General features: G+C 34.6%; 3 protein-coding genes across 11 annotated transcripts; 1 reads left to right on the top strand and 2 right to left on the bottom strand.

Annotated features, from left to right (window-relative positions):
• Window positions 1-2501: 2501 nt before the first annotated feature.
• On the bottom strand, window positions 2502-8860 carry LOC114421520. Its single transcript, XM_028387484.1, has 6 exons — window positions 8612-8860; window positions 8251-8380; window positions 7225-7812; window positions 5786-6275; window positions 4661-4742; window positions 2502-2911 (listed from the first exon to the last, which is right to left on the bottom strand). Exons 1-6 carry the CDS (start codon window positions 8639-8641, stop codon window positions 2699-2701), a joined length of 1533 nt encoding a protein of 510 aa, XP_028243285.1. The 5' UTR covers window positions 8642-8860; the 3' UTR covers window positions 2502-2698.
• A 3770-nt stretch (window positions 8861-12630) lies between these two features.
• Window positions 12631-16538, top strand: LOC114421518 (putative pentatricopeptide repeat-containing protein At2g02150). Of its 9 annotated transcripts, none has more exons than XM_028387479.1 (4): window positions 12631-15381; window positions 15478-15620; window positions 15958-16012; window positions 16114-16538. In XM_028387479.1, exon 1 carries the CDS (start codon window positions 12803-12805, stop codon window positions 15056-15058), a length of 2256 nt encoding a protein of 751 aa, XP_028243280.1. In that variant the 5' UTR covers window positions 12631-12802; the 3' UTR covers window positions 15059-15381; window positions 15478-15620; window positions 15958-16012; window positions 16114-16538. The 9 variants fall into 9 exon arrangements, with proteins under 9 accessions (XP_028243280.1, XP_028243279.1, XP_028243283.1 ...); XM_028387478.1 differs by having other exon boundaries at window positions 16100-16538; XM_028387482.1 differs by having other exon boundaries at window positions 12631-12847; window positions 13036-15381; window positions 15478-16538.
• A 1582-nt stretch (window positions 16539-18120) lies between these two features.
• LOC114423252 (uncharacterized protein At2g02148-like) lies at window positions 18121-22956 on the bottom strand. The gene is made up of 8 exons (XM_028389938.1): window positions 22856-22956; window positions 22493-22725; window positions 22280-22406; window positions 21640-21972; window positions 21202-21361; window positions 20189-20312; window positions 19384-19641; window positions 18121-18610 (listed from the first exon to the last, which is right to left on the bottom strand). The coding sequence occupies exons 3-8, from the start codon at window positions 22398-22400 to the stop codon at window positions 18509-18511; spliced, it is 1098 nt and encodes a 365-aa protein (XP_028245739.1). The 5' UTR covers window positions 22401-22406; window positions 22493-22725; window positions 22856-22956; the 3' UTR covers window positions 18121-18508.
• Window positions 22957-24041: the final 1085 nt, after the last annotated feature.

Here is a 24041-nt window from a genome sequence, read left to right as displayed (position 1 = left end):
GGTTTCATGGATTAAACTTTGTCTCCAATTTGTCCAATATTTTGTTCTTATCAATGGAGATCTTGTAGGGCAAATATCTTCAAGGAAAGAACTCATATAGGGTGACTGATTATCACCCTATCTTTTCATTTTGTGAGTTAAGGGTCTTTCAGCTTTACTAAAAAATAGAGAGGCGAGAGGTGACATCCATGATGTGAAAGTGTGTAGAAGGACTCCACCCCTCTTACATCTTTTATTTGTTGATGATTGTTTTCTGTTTTGTAGGGCGGATAACACAAAAATCTCTATTATCAAGGAGATTCTTGACACTTATGATCAAGCATTAGGTCAATTCATCAATTACCAAAAGTTAGAAATTTTCTTTAGCGCCAATACTCAGCATCATGTTAGGAGGAAACTTTTTTCTCATCTTTGTGTCTCTGAAACCATTGGTTCTAGCAAGTACTTGGGACTACCCACCATTATAGGGAAGAGAAAAAAGTAATTTTTGTCTTTATCAAGGATAGACTTTGGAATCACATCAACCATTGGACCATCAAGCATCTATCAAAAGTTGGTTAAAAAAAGTATTGTTAAATCTATTGCTCAATCTATTCCCACATACTACATGGGTGTTTGTTTGCTCCCTTCTACTCTTGAAGAAGACTTGTAGAAAATGATAAATTCGTTTTGGTGGGTCCCTAATAAGCAACAAAGGAGAGGCATCAACCAGCTAAATTGGGACAAAATGACAATGAAGAAAGAAGATGATGGTATGAGATTCAGACACTTGCATGCCTTTAATTTTGCCATGTTGGGAAAGCAAGGTTGGAGATTTATGGCCAACCAAGTACTATAATAGCAAAAATTTTCAAAGCCAAATATTTTCCGTCGGTGGATTTCTTGGATGCACAATTGGGGCATAATTCAAGCTTTGTATGGCGTAGTATCCATACTTCACGGGTAGTGATAAAAGGAGGTTAGCAATGGAGGATTGGAAATGGTAATTCTATTCATGCTTAGTCCCAACCTTGGCTTAAAAATGATAACAATTCCTATGTCTCGACTTTTCCTTCAAATGAAAATTATGGCTTAAGAGTGGATGATTTAATAGATCATAATAAGTGTGCATGGAAGAAATATCTCGTGGAAGCAATCTTTAGCCACCATGATGCTGAAAAAATTCTAGCTCTTCCCCTCTTGAACGTGATGGAGAATGATAAGGTAATTTGGAAATTCTCCCCTACGGGTACCTATATTGTTAGAACTGCCTATCACAATACCATTGAGAATATTCTAGATAATAGCCATCTTAGAAGTGAAGGGGATTGGATGCTCATTTGGAAGCTTCGGCAACTCCAAAAATAAAGCACTTCTTACGGAGACTTTTAAGGTGTTGCCTTCCAACTCGATCAAATCTTAGAAAGAAGCAAATCTTGTGCCCTTTGAATTGTGTTTGCTGTGAAAAAAACATTGAGAATGAATGGCATCTTTTCCTAGCTTGTGATCACGCTTAACATGTATGGATGGAAGCAGGACTATGGAACATCATTGAACAAAAGTGGGATAGTGGAGATCGCTTTCTCTCTTTTATTTTTACTCTCTTGCAGGAATCCATTCCAGAAATTAGAGTCAAAATTGGAGCGGTCCTTTGGTGTATTTGGAAGACACGCAACACAAAGCTTTGGGAACAAATATCCACTACACCTCGGGTTGCCTACTCCACTGCAATGCAAAACATCACTCAATGGGAAGAAGTCCAAAAACCAAACTATCCAGCAATATTCTCAAACGAGCAGCAACATCACATCGTGGTCTCCTCTGCAACAAAATTACTTCAAATGCAATCTTGATGCTGCTACTTTCTAGGATAACAAATCATTCGGTGCTGGTGCTTGTTTACGTGACAGCAAAGGAAATTTCATGAAAGCAATAACCTTCAACGCATCAGGTATGCCATCCCCAAAGGAAGCTGAAGTTTGGGCACTCTCCAAGGCCATTAGCTGGATCCATCATCTCAACATAATGTCATATTTGAGCTTGACTGTAAAAGTGTTGCGGATTCATTCAACAGCTGCTCTAAATAAATTACAGAATTCAATCTTATCTTGAATAGATGTAGGGCGGAGTTTCAATTTATTTCCAACTCTAGGGTGAATTTTGTGAAGAGGCAAGTCAATTTATTTCCAACTCTAGGACTTCAAAATTTTATGCTACCTCTCATAGTTTTGATTATATCTCATCATGTATTGTTTCTCAACTCTTGAATGAAATAATATAACTACCTTTCCTTTCAAAAAAAAAAAAAAATAGTCACAAACTATACGAATGAATTTAATATCGACTAATTAGTATATTCACAAATCATTTTGATACATGTGTAAAAACCATGTACAGTCCTCTGACATAAGAAGAGTGTGTTGAAATTTCTGTATTGACTAGCGATATAGCCAAAAAATAGGTCCTCACAAGTTAACTTTTAGATTGAATTAGGCCCAAAACCCAAATTCTAAGCATAATTATCAACCCCAAAAGAAATTCATAAAATAAAAACTGGACAAATAACATAGCACTTTCAATTTGCAATTATTCAGCAGAACAATGTAACATTTTACACCTCGAGGGAAATGCAACAGACATATTTAACATGCTTGGGTGTAAGCAGCAAAAGGCATTGCATACCTATGTAAAAACAAACATTGACAAGGATTGGCTTTCTTTAAGAGCACCAATTGCAGCAAGAAAATGATAAATATGAGGAAGGGACATGACCAGTTCTTCGTATATACTCTGCTTGCTCTTCAGTTTTTGCAGCTTGATGATTTCTATTGGCTTCTGCTGCTGCTCGCTTTTCCTCGGCTTTATGCCTTGCAGCTGCTAATTTGTTCATTAGCTTATCATGCGCCTTACCTCGTATTCTTTCAACTTCTACCTGCAAGCAAATTATTATTTATTATAAAATTACATTTTTGGGTAACTAACCATTTTTTTTTGGTAATACAATGTATTAATATGACTACTTCATTTATTGCTGGGAAAGTTTGCCAAAATGTTAGAAATCTAATAGAGGTCATCATTGCTTGCTTAATTTTCAACATCAACATCTTGGTTTTCCTATTCAAGTGCATCAGTCAAAGCAAAGCAACCAACTCTCATAAAAACTTCAGCACCCCATCACACAAGAGTTCTTTGGACTTTGAAGTGCATGCAACTCAAAGGCCTCTTCTATCTTTGGCTGAAATTCAATTTCATTTACAAGCATAAGGATTGAACTCCTGATGACATGGTCATAAAGGCTCTAGTTCCATGTCAATAACTAATTCTCCTAAAAGCCTGATAGTTGATTTGGTGTGAACATAATGCCCAATTTAAAGTGAAAATATACAGACTAAAGAAATAAGCACAAACACATTCTCTTATTACACCAGAAGGGATAGCCACTTGTTTCTTTATTGGGATTGGGACAAAATGCACATCTATTTGATAATCATACTATTATACCCTTATGAATGACAATGTACCTTAGTCTTGACCAATAAGAGAACAGTAAATGGCTTCACCTACAGTTACTCATTAGAATTTTACTAAAGCTTTCTCAAATTAGTAACACAAGAGAGCAATACTGGGCCACACATCTTACGCATTAAGCCAAAGCCATCAGGTGCACAAGACAAATGTCTCATCACATCAGATAGCAACAAATAGGATGTCCTATTATGCACAAGACTGATAACTACCAAAGCACCAGAGCATGCATGATGCATCATACTTGCAAGTTGCAAGAAAAACTGTTCATTAAAGGCCATAACAGTATACCAATTAAGAATTAAATCTCAGTGTTTTTACATATAACTATTTAGTATACATTAGCTACCAATGTCTATGACCTCTATCCAGCAAAACATACAAAGTGATAGATTCGTGAAGAGAAAATCAACTGTGTAGTTACTCTAGCATCCCAAATGGTTAACACCCCTCCTGATAAGCAGAAGGCATAAAGTGCCAATCTTTGAAACAAAATGCCCTCAATCTCCTAAACATCTATTGCTTCCTTCTTTGTCTTCAGAAGCAATACAAATCAGGATAGGTATTTACTTCACCTTCCTCGTTCCTACTACTAGACAATATCATGAATCACAATATCTCATCTATGGAATTTTCATACATTTGTCAGTCATTCATTGCATAACAGAGAGTAAACAATAGAATAATACAAGTAGAGAAATACAAAAATAGAGCTTCAAAGATTAATTATAATCATATCGTACAAATAATTACTATTGCATTCTAAACATGTTTCAGTAAACTGTCCTCTTTTGAAGAACATTAAATGGCTGATCAAATGGTCCATGCAAGATATTTTCGAACAAAGTATAAACGAAATTGAATTATTAAACTGAAATATATTTCTATTAGACCCTATGAAGTCAATTGTAAGATCATAAACTATGGTACAATATGGACTAAAATATATTAGATGTTCTCTTGTTTCAGTTCACATACTCTATACCTATTTAGGGTAACTTATTCAACTTCTTACGCAGATGTTGCTATTGTTAGGCTGACTCAGAGATTCTTCCATATTAGGATTAGAGGTTAATGTCCAAAGGCTTGTCCCAAAAATCTAAATTAAACAGCCATGTCGGAAACAACAAAATCAGTAATAATAACAGGTGTATACCTCAATTTTTTTCATCTTGGCTTCTGTTTTTGCTTTCTGATGATTTTCCCATGCTTGAATTTTCATCTCCTCACGCCTAAACCTGTGTAATAAAAAACATATTCCTGCTTCAGAGAATTTCAGAATGTAGCAATACAAAATAATATTAACCAATGTGTTTCTGAAACTGTTTAAATGCCCGTAAAATACTGGTTCATGTTCCAAAAGTCTGGTTAATTATATAGCAAAATCTTATCCATCTTTCTTCATCTTGTCACAAATAAGAAACACATTCATAAATATGTACTAAATATCCATGATAAAAGGAGGGAAGACAAATTTTAAGCTATTATTCCTAAGTCTCTAAGAGATACAAAGAAACTGAAAGACATCAAATTTAAATACATACCTATATTCCTATAGGCTATAAACTCCACATATTGTCAGAGAATTCAGACACTTAGGTGCTTCCTTGGTTTATAAATTTTTCTGTTGCCTTTTATTATTTGTTTCCTTGTTTTTGCTTCTTGAGGGATGGGTATATAATTGAGTCACTTTAAACCTAATAAAAAACTGTTAGAGCAACTTCATTGGGGATGCTTATTTGCGTTCTTACTTGTTGAAAACCATTCTTCCTAAGAATCTGCCATTGTAGCGCTACTCAAAATAAGCACCAGTTGTTTATTTAAGCGCGCGCACACACACACTAACACTATATATATATATATATATATATATATATATATTGGGGATGCTTATATGAGGAAGGATCAACTTATTTAGAGTTACTCCTCATCCTCACCATTCATTTTCTTGAAATTTAATGATTCTAATAAGTCCCTAATCTTATCTGTTAGATTTTAAGAAAAAGAATGGTGGGGATGAGGAGTTACTCTTAGTGTAAGTTGATCCCTCCTCTCTCTCTCTCTCTATATATAAATGGTCTTTTGTCACTGTTTCAAATGTCACAGGCCCCTCATGCAAGAGTTGGGCAGCACCCTATAGTTGATGAAATTGAATTTAATTATGAATAAATTGGGCATGTTAATGGATTTATACCTCTAAAGTCTAAAACAACAGAAGTTACAGGATAGAAATCAAAACTTTAACAGATAATGTTAACACTAATAATTAGTATAAACTGACCTGGCCATATACTTGGCCTTCTCAGCCTCCTCCCATGCCGCTGCACGTGCTACAACGACACTTTTAGGTGGTTCTGTTTTTGTTTTCAAGGAAGTGGATGCATCCTTATCCTCCTCTTCTTTGCTAGCCCAGGCAGCAATGCTCATTTTACCTAGTTGTGTCCCGAGAACCATTATTTCTCGCCTGGTTTTCATTTGTAGCTCCTTTTCGGACAACTCATTCATATTGAGATTCAGATTGTCACTATGCAGATCAGTTAAAGTAGATGCAGGGGAGGCTCTGGGGGGAGTAGAAGGCCGGGAAGAATTAGGGCTGCGCATCGGTGTTGTTGCCCTCACTGGGGTACCTGTTCTTGATGGCTCCTGGCTAGCAATAGGGGTCATTTCGGTACCCATATCTCTCATTGATACAGACCGAGCTGTTGAAGGGGGAGGAACAAATGTTGTTTCATTTTGGATTGCAAGAGATGAATTGTGCTGGCTGAGACTAACTGTACAGAAAAAGTGGGTACTATTACCATGCAATATTTTTTAATACACACACACACTTAGCTCTCTTCTAAATTAGCATTCAACTCCGAACAAGCTTTGAAAATGACTTCAATGCCTTAAAGAAGAATAAGAATTGCAGTAGTACCCACTCCTTCATTAATAAGTAGGACCTGTGGGAGACCCACTAGAGTTGGGCCTAGAGTTAAGGGATTTGAGTAGTATGCATGAGATCATAGGTTCTAATCTAAGTGTAACCATTGTACCAAAAAAAAAAAAAATAGTACCATGGGACTACAAATTTTCCAAAGAGAAAGGGATGCATCACACACCTAGCAGCTGGGAGTCACACTTCATCTTTTATTTTCTATTTTTGATAGCTAACTACATCATTCATACAGGGCCCATCATACATGGGGACCAAGTAAACCATAACTTAAGGCCCAGGTTTTTTTGGTCTAGATCACAGGTATCCTCCATTGGAGGCTGTTTGAGCCAGATAGGACTACTATATGCGGCAAAACTCTCCCTCCAAGTATTTAACGCATTTGCATACCCAGGACTTGAACCAGAGACATCTGGTTTAAGTTGGAACAACCCCACGCTAGTTGATCCACACAATTGGTGGTACGCCCAGGTTGAATAACCAGCCCCAAATAAACATAAAGACCCTCAAAATAATTTTTAAAAAAAGCGCCCATACAAATGCCTTCCTGAAAATAAGTTTTTAAATGAATTAACACTAACCTACCTGAATTTTAATTGTGATCTGTAAGCTTATATCATCTAGATGCAGAACCAACATATGCTCCACACACTAGAAGTGATGAAAAAAACATATTATATTTCACAAAAGTAGCAGAAAAATAAAATTTATACATTTTAAACAAACAAAAAGTAGTTTATTTGATAAATCCAGTAAAGAATTCTAAAACACAAACAAACATTTACCACAAGAACTTGCAATTGCATAGGGATCAGCCTCCCAACTCACAAATTTCTGTCCTCCAGTTTCCATCTTAGTCTGATCTGTATCAATTTGCTTGGTATCTGGTTCATCTAAAGCAATTTCTTTTTGATCTGGAACTTCAACAACAACCTTCATTGAAGATTGCCGGCTTCCATAACCAAGACTACCAACCTTTCGCGGTCCTACATGCCCACTTTGCCCACCTTGCCCCTGGCTCTGCACTGTCTTTGGCCTGTTTGAAGTTGGACTTGCTATCCACTTCTGTGCATCATCCCATTTAGATGGTGCTGGTTTTGAGAATGGCCCCACGGGAACCCTCTGTGGGGCACGCTCGGCCTTTTGAAATTCAAACATTGACGAGGACATGCTCATATTATCGTGCCCACTATCATAATCTGAAGAAGGGTCTTCCAAGATTCTACTCCTTGAATTCACTCCTGCATTAGCCTTCACAAAACGATCACCACCAACTGCCTCTACGCTACTAGTGCGAACTATAGCAGAAGTTGAATATTCAGGAAGGACACTCACAACATCTACATCTTTGCAATGATCGGAACTACTACCACCTGTAACAGATATGTCAAATAGGAAACACCAGCCATTCTGTTATAATAGTCACAATTAACAAGCACTTGATACACATACATATATGACACTGCATATAAGTATCATTGCATAAAGTATAAACTAATCAAAAACATCAAACAAAAGAAAGATAGACACAAGGTTTAAATAGTATACCATATTTGAAATATTAAGTACATTATGTATCAAAGAAAAAATAGTTCCCTTTTAGCATATAATTTAAATCACAGTATACTACTAAATCTCCACAAAAATAAGGGAGTGAAATGAAAACATCATAGGCAACAATGGTGATGGATAAATCACCACATTCAGTCAAATCTTACATTTTGTGAAACTCAGTGTCTTAGATTTACAACTTCTCTAGCTTCAAGGCAGCATTATAATTGTCAAGATTAAGAACGAAAGAGCATACATACCAGATTCATCCATGTCTGAATTCTGAGATCTCGTGGTGAAAGTAGAATCAAGCTCTTCCTCTTCTTTCCTCTTCTTCTCCACACCCAGTAGCATGCTCCTCAATTTTCCCGGTGAAAATCCCCCACCACCCTGCAAGCCCAAGTTCCCATAAAGCCAAAGGCAAATCAGAGAGCCCCAAAAATGAGCAGATCAAAACAAGTGCTTGCACTTTGCAGAACACTAAGCTACTTTGACAGTGATACTCACTTTCCAAGTACACCACCACAACACATGTAAGAGAGAAGAAATATTGAAAAATGCAAATCAAGCAAAAAAACAAAACAGGTGAAGTGGGATGAAAGAAATAGAAGAGATACATACCTGAGGCTTTTGGATCCTTTCGTAATCCATATTTGACAAATGAGGTTGTCCTTGTGGGAGCAAAAATGCAATCCTTACATAATGCAGTTAGTGTTCCTCACTGGCTATAAGCTAAGTACTACTTTGCTTTGGGTTTGAAGCTTTTGAGTTGCAAAAGTGAGAGAGAGAGAGAGAGAGAGAGAGAGAGAGAGAGAGTTGGAAGACAAGAAGATGCAGTAATAGACGGACCTGTCTCTGAAGTCTGACCTGTTGTTGTACTACATTGGCTTTTGTGGCCCACTTCCCCACCCCATATAATGTTAATCCCTTTTGTTACTTCTAAGTTCCTTCTGGTATGTGCAGTTATTATCTGTCTTGTAATGCAAAATCCATCAAATTTAGCAGGTTTAGTAACGGGCAAATCATGATAAGAGAGGAGTTTAACTTCCAATCACCCCAATCATGCTGCCACATGATTGTGCATCACACAGTAATACTACTTCATTAAAGTTAAATTTATGAGAGATTAATTCATTATTAAAGTGAGCATGATATATTCATCTAAAGTTCAGAAATTTTTTTATATGGTTAGTTTACTATACAAAACCATTTAAAAAAAAAACATGTTTTAAGAGAATATCAAACTTGTTTCTATAAAATTAAACAGGAAAGATGTGTGTGGGTCTTTTTTATATAAAAAAAAAGTGTTTATATATATATATATATATATATATATATATATATAATATTTTTTAAGAAAAAACTTGTTGGTGTTTTTAGGACACCTCTTATGGATTTTTTTTTTATAAAAACAACTTAAAAGCATTGATGGCATTGTTGTTATTATTATTATTATCTATAAATAAAATATTTAACAAAACCCTTTTTTATCAAAAAAATTATTTAGTATGATTTTGAAATTTGATTTTTTTATTTGTCAAGACTATGAAAACTACAACTTATTGTTAAATTTATACATCTTAATAGGTTTAGATTTATAATAAAAGAGGAGAAAAAAATACTTTTTTTTTCAAAAAAGTGGGTTTCACACAATAAACTTATATATATATATATATATATATATATATATATATATATAATTAACTTCGCATATATCAATAATTGTTTGTTTTATTTTTTAAATAAAGTTTCGTATTCAAATTTTTTTAAAAATGTTAAAAACTTATCTCCTTAAATAATTTTATTTGGCTTGACTAAGATGAGTTCAAACCTAATACTCTAATAATATACTTTTTAAATAAAATAGTTTCAAATTCAAATGTAAATTACTTCGTAAGATCACAATTATAAGGTTGTAAATTGTAATTCATTCTTTATTGCAACTGACCATATAAACTTCAAATTTATAAAGTATTGTTCCAATCCGATTGTATTTTAAATAAGCTTAAAAACTAAAATTCATCATATCTTATGCCTATTTTTTTATGAATTTATTAAGTTTGGGGGGGAAACAAAGATGATCATATTGACACTGAGTTCACTCGGAGGGAAAAAGGAGTCATAGACATTTATTCAAAATACAAAACAAACGCAATTTCTAGATTTTCCAATTTCTGGGTAGGGCAACTAATTTCTAATTAGGATTGTAATTTTTGGATTTTGATTTTAGGTTGCACTTGTTTGTTTTAAAAATTGTGTTCATCATCATTTTCATGTTTCTATTAGTTTGGATTGAGGTTTTGGTTTGTTTTTCCTCTCCATTCTCTTGATAAAAAAAAAAAAAACTTAAACAATTGTTTTCTGTATAAACAACTTTACTTATATGTGAGTTTTACAAACTTCCTCTAACTACAAACGAATATTAGGTTCAATTTTCATATTTAAGGGATGAGTTAAACATCAACAACATTAGAGACGCCAGCCCTTAGACACATTTAAATATTTTCATTTTCCTCTAAAAGTACTACTTGCTAAAATAAGGAAACATCAAGCATAATTATTATGGTGGATAAAAGTAATTGGTTGTTGAGCTACTTGAACGATTATTTATATATGCAAGACCATCTTGCTTGACACTTGCCAAAATTTAAAATTCTAATTTCTAACTAATATCACGTGGCATGAACATTAATAGACTACTTCAAAAAAACATTAATAGATGTTATGAGAAAAAAAAATGGGTACTAACGAGAAAAATACAATTCTATAATATCTATTATTTTAACATTGAAAAAAAATTCATAAGCAAGGACAGATATCTAAATCAGCAGGATACAAAAAGTTTAATAGATGGATCCTCAACCCAAACCACGCCAACGAAAATCCTTACCAATATCAATACATAATTGTTTAAAAAAATATATTATTTGAAAAAAAAATTACTTATTTAATAGAGTTACTCCTCATCTTTATTTTCTTAAATATAATAGTTAAGATCAATTACTTATTATTATCTAAGAAATTGAACAGTAAAAATAAAAAATAATTCTAAAAAGATCACTTTTGAAATAAATGATACACACTATATAAATTAAGTCGGGACAAGTTATTCAAATCAACATCGATTCATCCCCAAGTTAAAATTGTAAAGTATTGGAACTATGATGCTAATAAGTTATATCTTTTACGAACTATAATATAATGATGGTAAATTGAAAATATAATGACAATAATTATAAAAATAATAACTTGTAATTTCATATACTAAAATAATAGTCATTTTTAGATTGTTATTTACTATCATGTTGTGGTATATTTTACTATCAATGTAATATTTGATAACATCTCATTTATTATATATTCATGTGGCATAACACATGATTGTCTATTTGACATAGTGTGATATCATCATTTAACTAATGTCATGAATAAACCTTCAATGATATATATTAATTTGTGCAACCAGAAGAAAAATTGAGAGTTATTTTATCATTATTTAGATGGAGAATAAATAGGGGAGAGTAGGTAGTGGGAAATATAGGTTGTTTTGTAGAAGAAAAATAAAGTGAAAATAAATAAGAAATATTTGAATTAAAGTTATTTGATAGATAAAAAATACTTGTTATTTGAATTTATTACTATTTGGTTTTTAAAAAGAAAGAAGGAATTATTAATAAAACATTTTGCAATTGATCATGTGAGGGAAAAAAATGATCCTCTAAAAAAACTCACTTAGTTTTCGTTTATGTTCCTTTAAAAGTGAGTGGTGTATATCCACAATGGACGGACATAAATCAACAACAAAGCTGGTTATGATTGTTTATTGGGAGCAGGCTCTCGAGCACTAAAAATAATGGTGCCAAAAACTTGCATATTAGAACCATTGTTGCCATGGCAAAAGAAACTAGAATAAGACGCAACACAAAATGAGACCTCACATTTCTCCTCGTATAAGTGAAAAAATGTTTTTGCATGAGCCCCACAATAATTTCAAAAAATTATTTGCCATCTCTTCAATGTCAAACCTACAAAATTCATACCTTTCCACATGTTTATCTTCTTTTCACCCCATTTTAATCTTCTTTCATCATTATTAAACATACTTAATTTCTAAAATTGTGAGACTTTGTCGTAGTAATTCTTAAATTTTTAAATTGAATCCGTTAGTTACATTGATCCTTGTCATTAACTTTATTATGAACTATAATAATGATAAATTATAAAACTAGATAATATATATCTAAAGTCTTAGATTCAATTTTTAGTATAGTCATTGTTAAAACAAAACAATAATTTTGTTAGAGTTCCTCTAATTAAAACTTAATATTTTCTTTAGTATCTGGAATTCATGATATTTTTTTTAGTCCCTTATGATAATTGTACATTCAAATTGCAAAAACCAAGTCAAAATGATACTAAAAGAAACATTTTGTGTATTTGAGAAACTAAAAAAAAATATAAATTTTAATTTGGGAACTAAAAAAAACTAACCCCAAATTTAAAGGAATTTTTTTTGACGCAGAAAAAAAAATTTAAGCCTAATTTTAGTTTCAAAGATTTACTCCATGTTAATTTCACAACTTTTGTTTAGTTTTTGTTTAAAAGAAGTCAATTAAAATTAACTAGGAAGTTGAATAGTACAACTAATGGCCGGAATGGTCTTCCCCGTATGTTCCATAAACCCTAATAGCATTCATTCATTCATTCTTGTTCCTTCAACACTAGCAAATGCAATGAAGCCCCTCATGCACTATCAACACCAATCCCCACTATGAAGAATCCAAATCCAATCCAAGTTCTTTTCACCAAAACATGTTGCTTTTTGCGCGCAACATCGGTGGCAGGGCCTCACTCCGAGTAAGCTCCTTTCATTCCTCACCCCTTCAAAACCCTTTTCCTCTTTTCCTCACTCCTTCATCCCTCTCCTCTCAAAATTCAATTTTTGCTCGCCCCGTGATTTGGTTCACCAGCTTTCTGTGTGTTATAAGATACCCCTTTGTCTCAAAACCTTCTTTTGATGACATTGCTTCCGAATCAATGCGTAGTTTCTTGCAGCAGGACGGTCCTCACTTGTCTGATTCAGCATTGGCACCCATTTGGGTGTCTAAGGCTTTGGTGAAGCTGAAAGGGGACCCTAAATCAGCCCTGAAGTTCTTCAAGGAGGCAGGGGCTCGTGCCGGGTTTCGCCATGCCGCGGAGTCTTATTGCGTTTTGGCTCACATTTTGTTTTGTGGAATGTTTTATCTTGATGCCAGAAGTGTCATCAAAGAGTGGATTTTGTTGGGGAGGGAGTTTCCGGGTTGTGATTTCTTTGATATGTTGTGGTCTACTAGGAATGTTTGTAGGCCTGGTTTTGGAGTGTTTGATACTTTGTTTAATGTTTTAGTGGATTTGGGGATGCTTGAGGAGGCTAGGCAATGCTTTTGGAAGATGAACAAGTTCAGGGTTCTACCAAAAGTGAGGTCTTGTAATGAGCTTCTTCACAGGCTTTCAAAATCAAGCAAAGGGGGATTGGCATTAAGTTTTTTCAAGGATATGGTTGTGGCTGGCCTCTCGCCCTCGGTTTTTACATATAATATGGTGATAGGCTGTCTGGCCAGAGAAGGGGACTTAGAAGCTGCTAGGAGTTTATTTGAAGAAATGAAAGCTAAGGGTCTTAGGCCAGACATTGTCACTTATAATTCTCTCATTGATGGGTATGGAAAGGTAGGGATGCTAACTGGAGCAGTTAGTGTATTTGAGGAAATGAAAGATGCAGGATGTGAACCAGATGTGATAACATACAATTCTCTTATTAATTGCTTCTGTAAATTTGAAAGAATTCCTCAAGCTTTTGAGTATCTGCATGGGATGAAGCAAAGAGGGTTGCAACCAAATGTTGTAACTTATAGTACACTAATTGATGCATTTTGCAAGGCAGGCATGTTACTGGAAGCAAATAAATTTTTTGTTGACATGATACGTGTTGGTCTTCAACCCAACGAATTTACGTATACATCTCTGATCGATGCAAATTGTAAAATAGGTGATCTCAACGAAGCATTTAAACTGGAAAGTGAGATGCAGCAGGCTGGAGTTAACTTAAATATTGTCACCTACACTGCATTACTGGATGGTCTTTGTGAAGATGGAAGAATGAGAGAGGCAGAAGAATTATTTGGGGCATTGTTGAAAGCTGGATGGACTCTTAATCAACAGATTTATACTTCCCTTTTTCATGGATATATCAAGGCTAAGATGATGGAGAAGGCCATGGATATTTTAGAGGAAATGAACAAGAAAAACTTGAAGCCAGACCTGTTGCTGTATGGAACTAAAATATGGGGTCTTTGCAGACAAAATGAAATAGAAGATTCTATGGCTGTAATTCGGGAGATGATGGATTGTGGTCTGACTGCTAATAGTTACATATATACAACCCTTATAGATGCATATTTTAAGGTTGGGAAAACCACAGAAGCTGTTAATCTATTACAAGAGATGCAGGATTTGGGTATCAAGATAACAGTGGTAACATATGGTGTACTAATTGATGGTTTATGCAAAATAGGTTTAGTTCAACAGGCTGTTAGATACTTTGACCACATGACTAGAAATGGTTTGCAACCTAATATTATGATTTACACTGCTCTGATTGATGGCCTTTGTAAAAATGATTGTCTTGAAGAAGCCAAGAACCTGTTCAATGAGATGCTGGATAAGGGAATCAGTCCAGATAAATTGGTTTATACTTCTTTGATTGATGGGAACATGAAGCATGGAAATCCTGGAGAAGCTTTGAGTTTGCGAAATAGAATGCTTGAAATAGGTATGGAGCTAGACCTGTGTGCTTATACTTCACTGATTTGGGGTTTTTCTCGTTATGGCCAAGTACAGCTGGCAAAGTCGTTGCTAGATGAGATGCTCAGGAAAGGCATTATTCCTGATCAAGTTCTCTGTATTTGTCTATTGAGAAAGTATTATGAACTAGGAGACATCAATGAGGCTCTGGCACTTCATGATGATATGGCGAGGAGGGGCCTAATTTCTGGGACTATTGACATAACAGTTCCCTCTGTACACACTTGAGAGGAAAACATGTTATACATACTTGGTCTCCTGTTCCTTATTTTGGTGGCCTACAATCTAGTTTACTTCATTTTATGCCAAAGTTCAATAGCATCATTGAAATGAATTTGATGCATCATTAGATAATGACATCTGGCTGTTCCAATTGATGCTTTCTCATTCTCAAGGCACTTGAATTTTTTATGATGTAAATCCTGCAGCTTCTGGGATTTGTACATCAATAATCATGTTCTCATTTGATAATCAAGACAACCATAATGTGATGTTTTCCTGGCTTGAAATCAACTTGGCTAATATTATAACTAGGAAGCTCATAATTATAGGTACTGGACACTATTCTTCTATATGCTTAGATTTCTTTCCTTTCGAACTATGTACTTGATGCAAGTTGTCTTATAGTCTTATTCCTTTTGTTTCAGTGCCTTACTGCTGTTACCAAATTGCACAAGCTTTGTGCTTCACAGTCAGGAACTGACTTTCACAGAACAGCAAATCTTTATTTGGCAGATGTAGAGGAGTTCAGCCATAGTGGGATGCCCTTTTCACCACTGGGACATGCAAGGTGTATGATACTTTCTTAGCATTTTATTAAAGGCAATAATGTTAACACATGCAACCATAGTGGTGATCTCAAGTCCCTTTATAGACCAGGCCCCTGTACAGAAACTTTCTCTGTTTTATGAGAAAGCGGCTTCTCTTGTAAAATCTTTCCTAGCCCTGTTGGACTAGCACCACTTTTCTGATTCTATCTATGCATTTCACAATATAAACGCTTACTATTGAACATTTTTTACACAGTTCATACATTTCCAAAGTAATTTTTATTTTGATAATAACTGGCACCACTGGCATTGGTGTTAAGTACTCATTCTTTCTTTAATCTAACAAATTGATTTCAGTTTTATTGCATGGAGATTAGAATTTGATGTGAGTTTTTCATTGCTAACTCAATAGGTAAGTCTGTCTAAGATAATTCCCCCCCTTATTTCTGCCAATTGTAAACCAACTACATATTTAAGCTAACATGCTGATAATCAGCAGTACATTATCATCAGGTTGTTCACTTGCTTGGAAGCTGAGGCGCTTTATGCACCTGATATGTGTACTTCGCTTCATGCAGGCAGGAGGCTGCTTCTAGATGACATGGATCCAAGAGGTCTAGAGCTAGAAATTTGTGAATCATTCCAATGGGTGGAAAGTTTCAGGCTTATCTTGTTCTCTCCCTAATCTTGTAGCTAACAAAGACAAACAGTCTAAAAGATCAGGTGTATATTTATTTATTGATTGATTGATTTGGGCAATAAAATGTTTAGGGGAGAGAAGAGGTTGTCTCATTTCAAGGTTACTAGATTCAAGGATGATTTACTGTTGTACTAGCAAAATAACTTACTGATATAAGATCACCAGCATTCTCAGGTGTTTTGACCAGCCTTTGTATCACAAAGAATAAACAACTAAATGGGACAATGTGCCAAAACAATACCACTATATTATTGCGGTATGGCAATTAGTATTTTCACACCTTTTGTCAAAATCACGTATGACTATACATACTATCATGAATGGCGCCCATATTCAATGAATGGGGGTACACAAGTACATATATGATGTAGATTTGATTTTTGTTAGCAGAAAAAAAATTCAGCCAATAGAAATATTTATTCAATTTCTACCTACAGCATTCCATTTAACATGCATTTCCATCTAAAGAACTCATGATGTGAGTAATGGGATCCAAAGAAAAATTGGACCACAGGACATCGATGTAAGCTGTGGAATCCAAAGAAAAAATGGACGAGACCAAAATAAAAGATTATGATGAATAGTTAGTATAGGTTTATTTTTTATTTTTATGTGAAAAAAAAATTATGAAACATCAGATGGTGACATGTATTCACCAATAATTCCATCCCTCCCCATTTCACCTGACATGTCGGGGTTGTATTTATTTGCTTGGCTCTACTTTCTACCCCCTGAATGCAATGTTTCATCAAGGATAAAGCCATTTAGTTGGTGTTTAAATAGGAAATACAACAAATGTGTAACTGTGGGCGTGTAGAAGATAGAAACAAAACATGATAAGGTCCCTAACAGAGGAATCAAGTTTCATATTTGATTTGTTATAATGACTTCCTAACGAATGAAAATGGAAATGAAATGAAATCATTCATTTTTGTCGTGCTTGGTACAATCAAGAATGTCAGTATGTCCTTTGTAATTATTAAAAATAATTTACATTTTTATTTGTCAAAATTGTTACCATCTGTACATGAGTTTAATTTGGCTGGAAAGTCTATATATAATTAAATGTTCTTAATCTACATTTTTCTATTAATTAAAACAATTTAGCTTTTATTTATTTTTTTACTTTAGTCATGTTCTTTTATTAACATTTATTAGTACCAGACATTTCATATACTCTTTCATCTGCATCTAATATCTGAAATCAATAACAATCAAGAAAACGAGATGATCATGTTGAATAGTAATGGAGTTACTTTTATTTCATAAATAACTAAAAATTTAAGAAAGATAGCTTTTTCGGATGACGAAATGATCAACTTTAAAATACATACAAGGTTATGAAGAATAGAGATTGAATCAAACAAAAAACAAAAATAATCCAGTATCCTCATAAGCATTGTTGAAAGTAGTATTTTAAATAAAACCTTCCTCATAAGCATTGCAAGTACATTTTACGTACTGCCACAACATATTTCTAGAACAATTACTTTTGCATATATTTTATCATTTCATTCTTAATTCTCTAATCAAGTATCCTTCAAGCATAGTTTTTATTTATTTATTTAATTTGTATTGGGAAAGGCTTTATTTAAAATACTACTTTCAACTGGAAGATAAATCTAACAACTATGTTTTTTAATAGCTGTTAAATTAACCTTTCAGTTGAAAGTGATATTCTAAATAAAATCTTTCCCAATCCGATTTCAAGATTCAAATCATTGACCCTTCAAGTAAATTTTGGAAGCAATCACGTCATATTTCTATTCGACTAACAACTTTTGCATATGGACAAATCTCGACGGAAATTGAGCTTCTTGTGTGTGCAAAATATACAACGCATGATTTTACCACACCCATGTAGTTAATTAATACAAATATAGTACGTTAGAGCATCCTATTACCAAACAGACTAAAAGAGAAAAGCTAAAACCAAACAACCTTGTCAATTTCACGTCTTCTTGAAGTTCTGCATTCCGGTTCATAAAGCTCCCACAAGTTCAAACCCAATAGATATATCTACAACTATTTACCAGACCACAACTTTCAAGTGAAAACTATACTATTTTCTATTTATTAGGGTAAATAAGAACATAAAAAAATACTATAAAAACTAATAATATAAAAAACCTGAGTACACCTGTGATAAAAAAATGTTGAGGACAAATGTTATAATGGGAATGGACTAGTAAAACTTGTCTAAACCTGCTATGTTCCTAATCTCTTCGAACCGCACTCGGAGCAGAACTTGGATGTTTCCCTCAGATATGGAGCCCCGCATTCATCACAAAACTTTGCAGGAGTTGTTGGCTGTATAATAGGCAATAAGATACAACTCAGCAAAAAAGAAATAGTTTAAGGAAATGTCAAACAACTAAAATCAATAAAATTTGTTCGAGTGTCTCATAGCATTATTAGAAACGAAGCTATTAGAGAGAGGGTTGGAGTAGCGCCTATTGTAGAGAAGATGGTGGAAAATAGACTTAGGTGGTTTGGGCATGTAGAGAGAAGATCGGTAGACTCTGTAGTGAGGAGAGTCGACCAGATGGAGAGAAGGCAAACAATTCGAGGCAGAGGAAGACCCAAAAAGACTATCAGAGAGGTTATAAAAAAGGATCTCGAACTTAATGATTTGGATAGAAGTATGGTACTTGATAGAACATTATGGCGGGCGTTGATCCATGTAGCCGACCCCACCTAGTGGGATAAGGCGTTGTTGTTGTTGTTGTTGTTGAGTGTCTCATAGCATTATAAAGATATTTAAACTGTTGGCCTGGTCATGTGACATATTGATTACTACACATAATAAGGCAGATTAAGTAAAACCTTAGTACTAATATGAAATCTTTATTGAGAAATCCATAATAAGTATCTACTATCAGAATTAGGTTTCAATGTTAAACCAACATACCAGGGATAGGCCTCAGAGCAAATACAATACAGTGAGTATTAACTCAGCAATTAGAGAAATGACACAAAACGGCATAAATAGGTTGGTCTTACCACACTTTTAGACATGCAAATTGAATTGCAAAAACTCTATCCTAATTTGACAAAACAAAATCTAAATCAAATAAACTCACCAGCATGTGCAAGCGTCCTCCAACATTGCCACCAGTGAGTGGTTGTAAGCAAGTCATGTGTTGAGATATTGATATTGGCTGGTGAGCATGAGAAATTTCAGGTAGGTGTGAAGGACCACTTTGAGGGTTATGAGAATAGGGCCCTGCATGCTGACTTTGGTGCATAGTTTGATTGTTCTGGAGAACTGGATGAAGCTGAGGTTGATGTGGCAATGACTGCAAGTGATGTTTGCACGGTGTTTGCTGCTGATTTTGTGGCTGGTAAGAGATAATACTCTTAAAATATTATTAAAAGTAACAGGAAAAAAATGTCCTAAGATCCACACCAAGCACAACTAAAGCAACAGAAAACATAATTGAGGCATAAGCATGAAAATAGGGTAAACAAACCAACAGTTACTAAAAAGGCAGCTAATATAATTTTATTGTCAGTTTATAAATAAGGAGAATGCAACATTCATGTACTGAGGTGATAACAACAACATTCATCGATCACTTACTAGATAGAGTCTGGATACAAATAAGTGCAGCCAGCAACTAAAATTTATGCAGCCTTTAAACATGATCTTCTATTCCATTTAGTATGATATACATCAATAATCATGGTGTATCAATCATAATTATGCAGGTAGCAGATGACAAAGTACATTATATTCATAATCAGCATGCTAGTAAAACTTTTCCAAAAATGGTACAAATTTAGAAATTGCAGTTTAGGCATTGTGCACAAAACTGCAGTAGCTCATGTATTATGCATCTTTAAGGAAGCAATTCATTTGCCAAAAATGAAGCACATCACACATACAGGGATATCTTGGATATTTGAAAGTGAAATTGATGCACCACGCCTATACTTGTGTCTTGGAGAGTAAAATTTGTAATCATTGGCTGAGATAGCAACTTCACTCCGACCCGTCAATCTCTTAAACCTAAAACCAAGAATAAAGCAAATGAGACCAAGAATTACACACTTAGCAAAGTTCAAATAAATGTTCAATCTCTATCTCATTTTATTTAGGGTCATCAATAGTTCCTGAACAGGATATAAAAAGGCCTAGGATGATAAAACGTAAATAATCAATCATATATCTTCAACCATATGCTTTCTTAAAACGGCACAAACAAGTTTGGCATCAGATAAGTAAAAATTGTTTGCTGTAGATTTGTGGATTGATTATTATGTACAGGTCTAGTTCAAAAACAATACCCTTCATATATCTTGGAATTTTATGGTCAATCTTATGGAATACTGGGGGTATGCTTTCACCTTCAAACAGTCATGATACAGTTTCAAGCGGTTATCAATGGAATAAATGAGTTAGGAAGCGAGATATGTGTGCTTTATTGGCTTCTTTCAAGGGAAATTTCATTCTTAACATGCAGAGAGATAGGACTGCTACATTGCATTTATGAGTTGCTCTGGCCAACTGTTTTCTTTTATTTATTTAGAAGGACTCCTATCCTTCCCAAGAATCTTACTTTTAATATTTCTTATTGTTAGACATCGCAAATAGAAACAATAATTTATATTATTAGAAGAAAAGCACAAAAAAAAATAGGCCAAACTACATTTGCGACAAGATGAATGCCACCATTTGCACTTTCAACCTTGTTCCATTTCTGTTGTTCTATCTATGCATCCGTTTTTCCACACTTAAGGATTTAGGTGAGAGAAAATCATATTAATGCTTAAACGAGCCAAAAGGATCTTCAGGTCAAGAGAAAAGGATATTATTCAATCCTCTTACCTAACCAAACTTTGCCAATCAAAAAGGCCCATCACAATTAAAAGTGAAAACGCCACAACACTCGACTTACCACTCAGCATCATCAATCGGCACATTATTAGGTTTTTCAACAATTCTTAATCCATTAACTACCACAAAGCGAACACGCTTCTCTTCTTGTATAACTAGTTCTGGGAACCTTGTCCTCGTTTCCATAGAAGTAGCCAATTCTCTTTTAAATGTACATGGTCCTGATGAGGGGCAACTCACACATTAAATGTTGCCATCAATACGTCAATATGAAACTGTCATGAAAAAAGAAAAGGAAAAAACCCTCCCACACCAAACTGCCTAGTTGCATGTTCGGCCGCTGAAGTACATATTCAATTCTTTTTTTCGAGAAATATGAAGCATTATACATGGAATTGAAAAATCATCTTCAAACAACTAAATTGCCCCTCCAAAAAAGAAACATAAGCAAATCAAAACTACCTAGAATACATAAAGGATACAAGGAAGACTTAATTACCCTTTTTAGGAAATTTCTTAGCCAGTTTTCTATACAAACCACCGGCAGCTTCAAGGGCTACCCCTATTGTCTTCTCCCGAATACCATTCAAGGAAGCAAGCCTATTATTCACATCACTAACAAAACTTTCATACATATTCGCCATATACATCAAAGGCAGGGTGAAATTTGGGTCTCCTTCATACTGGATCTCTCTCGTCCTCCTCTTACTCATTTTGTCTTGGCCGGCATAATCAGCCTCAGAATCTGGCATCTCAATCACACGGTCTTCAACAAAATGATCCACAACAATTTGCAAAAATCTCGCCCTTGCCGGTTCAATAGGCGAAACATCTGGTTCCAAGTTGAACTAAAATCAATTAACCTTACGTCCTTAACAAGTTAACTCAAGCTTGACCACACATTTAGAACAAGAGAAAATAGGCTATGCACTGATAGTGTAAAGTAATTTTACACTTTCATCTGATCACAAACTACCATGATAACTTTGTTGATTTTTAGTATAACTCATACTTTAAAAGTTATAATAACAATGATTTCTAATTAGTTGACATTATAAAAGTTTTTACATTTCACAGTGCATAGCCATTGAACTCCTATGACAATATCAGAATTAAGAAGTTGAAGCGAATTTTTTTACCCTCAACTGTCAAGATATCATAAGAGGTAGTTCTAGAAGACTCATTAGTGTCTAGACTAGCGCGATCCTCGTCTACCTCCACACTGTGAAGCGGCAAACAGCTCCTATGCGATTCATTCATGCAATCCTGCAACGAAATTGAAGAAATTTCAGAGTGGAAAAATTGAAATTAGAGGAAACAAAAAAAAGGAATTGAAGGAAGGCAGTACTGACGACGGCGGAGGCGGAATCGTCGTTGGGGTTGTCGTCGGCGGTGATGTGGTCGATGGCGGAGGCGGCGGTTCAGGCGTCGACGGCGTTGAGGACGTGGAGAGGGCTGTCGATGAAGGAAGATGGAGAGTTGAGATTGTAATGCTGCACGGGAACCCTAGCACCCATTTGCGGGAATTAGGGAAATGGAATTCGCAATTCAGCCAAAGTCGATGGGTTGGTTCTTGAATGTGTCACTGCAAAAGGGTTTGGGAGAGAGAGACAGCATGGTGGAATGGGAAGAGTGAGAAAGAGAATGAGATTGTTAACGGCTATCCAGAGAGAGAGGAAGAAGGAAGAGTTCCAAACCTGAGGTTGAGACCGTACCTGAGGTTTCCTGTGCTCAAACCAGTTCCCAAACCTCACTCCCATCTCCGCACCAGTTAGGTTACTTACTACTTGACTACTGCACCTCCTTTCTTTTATTTTCTAAAATATAAAAAAAAAAATGTATAGACTCGCAGTTAGTTTAGTAAACTGTAACTTTATAAAATAAATTTATTACTTCCTTCGTAATTGTTGTAAAAAAATAATTATTATTTTAACTTTTCAATATAATTTTAATTACTTTTTTTCACTTATAATAATTTCTTATAATATTAATTATCAACTACAAAATTTATAAATGTAGTCATTGGAAGACTACTTTAGTCCTAAAAGAAAAAGAAACTCATTTGCGTGTAATCTTCTAACAGTGAAATTCAAAGCTGTAAATTTTTTGCTCACAAAAATCTTATTAGAAGATGACTATGTGAATCTTGGTTAGAAGCACTTATTATAAAGTTAATGGAGAAGATAGTTGGTTATCCTACCAATATAGCTAAGCTAAAATAACTATGGAAGTTACATCTTGACTTACAGGATGTTGGCCATGGTAATTTCATGATAAAATTTGATTAACTGAAAGATAGATGAAAGGTGATGAGTGGTGATCCTTCAACGATTTCTTTTTTATCATTATCTAATAGTGAAGACATGGTCACCATAATTCACTGTTGAAACGGACACAATGATAAATACGTTAGTTTGGGTTTGCTTCCTTAGCCTAAACTTTGTTTTCTATTACAACAGTTTCCTACTTGAGTTAGCTTCAGTTATTGGCAAATTCATCAAAGTGGGTGCGAACGAATTGCATGTTAATCGTGGTAGATATGCATAGGTATGTGTGGAAATTAATCTCCATAAACTGATGGTCAGTCAAGTACTCAAGTTAAGATTAGGAGTCAGTCATTGGTACAACATTGAATATGAAGGCCAATACTTACTTTGCAGGAAATATGGACATTATGGCCATCATACCAATTACCAAAGATTGTTTGTTTCCTCCCATAGTGTTTCGCGTTGAAGCTCCAACACAAACACCATTTGCCACAATATCGACCCCTTCCACGGATACTAATGCAATAATTTCAAGATATTTCAGAATCCTCAATTGCCCAAAATTATGTTATTAATTATTCAAATAAAAACGATAACAAAACAGGGGGCGGATATGCATGGAGAATGGTTAGTT

This window comes from Glycine soja, chromosome 8 (genome assembly GCF_004193775.1).
Source record: "Glycine soja cultivar W05 chromosome 8, ASM419377v2, whole genome shotgun sequence".
NCBI lineage: Eukaryota > Viridiplantae > Streptophyta > Magnoliopsida > Fabales > Fabaceae > Glycine > Glycine soja.
This window is presented reverse-complemented; position numbering and strand designations above follow the sequence as displayed.

Coding starts and splice junctions, on each gene's coding strand:
- LOC114421520 (XM_028387484.1), bottom strand. CDS start 8,641: ATGGATTACGAAAGGATCCAAAAGCCTCAG. Junction 4,743..5,785: donor AAGGCCAAGTATATGGCCAG/GTCAGTTTATAC, acceptor TTTATTACACAG/GTTTAGGCGTGAGGAGATGA. Junction 2,912..4,660: donor CCAAGATGAAAAAAATTGAG/GTATACACCTGT, acceptor ATTTGCTTGCAG/GTAGAAGTTGAAAGAATACG.
- LOC114421518 (XM_028387481.1), top strand. CDS start 12,803: ATGTTGCTTTTTGCGCGCAACATCGGTGGCAGGGCCTCACTCCGAGTA.
- LOC114423252 (XM_028389938.1), bottom strand. CDS start 22,400: ATGAATGAATCGCATAGGAGCTGTTTGCCGCTTCACAGTGTGGAGGTA. Junction 20,313..21,201: donor CCGATTGATGATGCTGAGTG/GTAAGTCGAGTG, acceptor TCTTGGTTTTAG/GTTTAAGAGATTGACGGGTC. Junction 18,611..19,383: donor GAGGACGCTTGCACATGCTG/GTGAGTTTATTT, acceptor CCTATTATACAG/CCAACAACTCCTGCAAAGTT.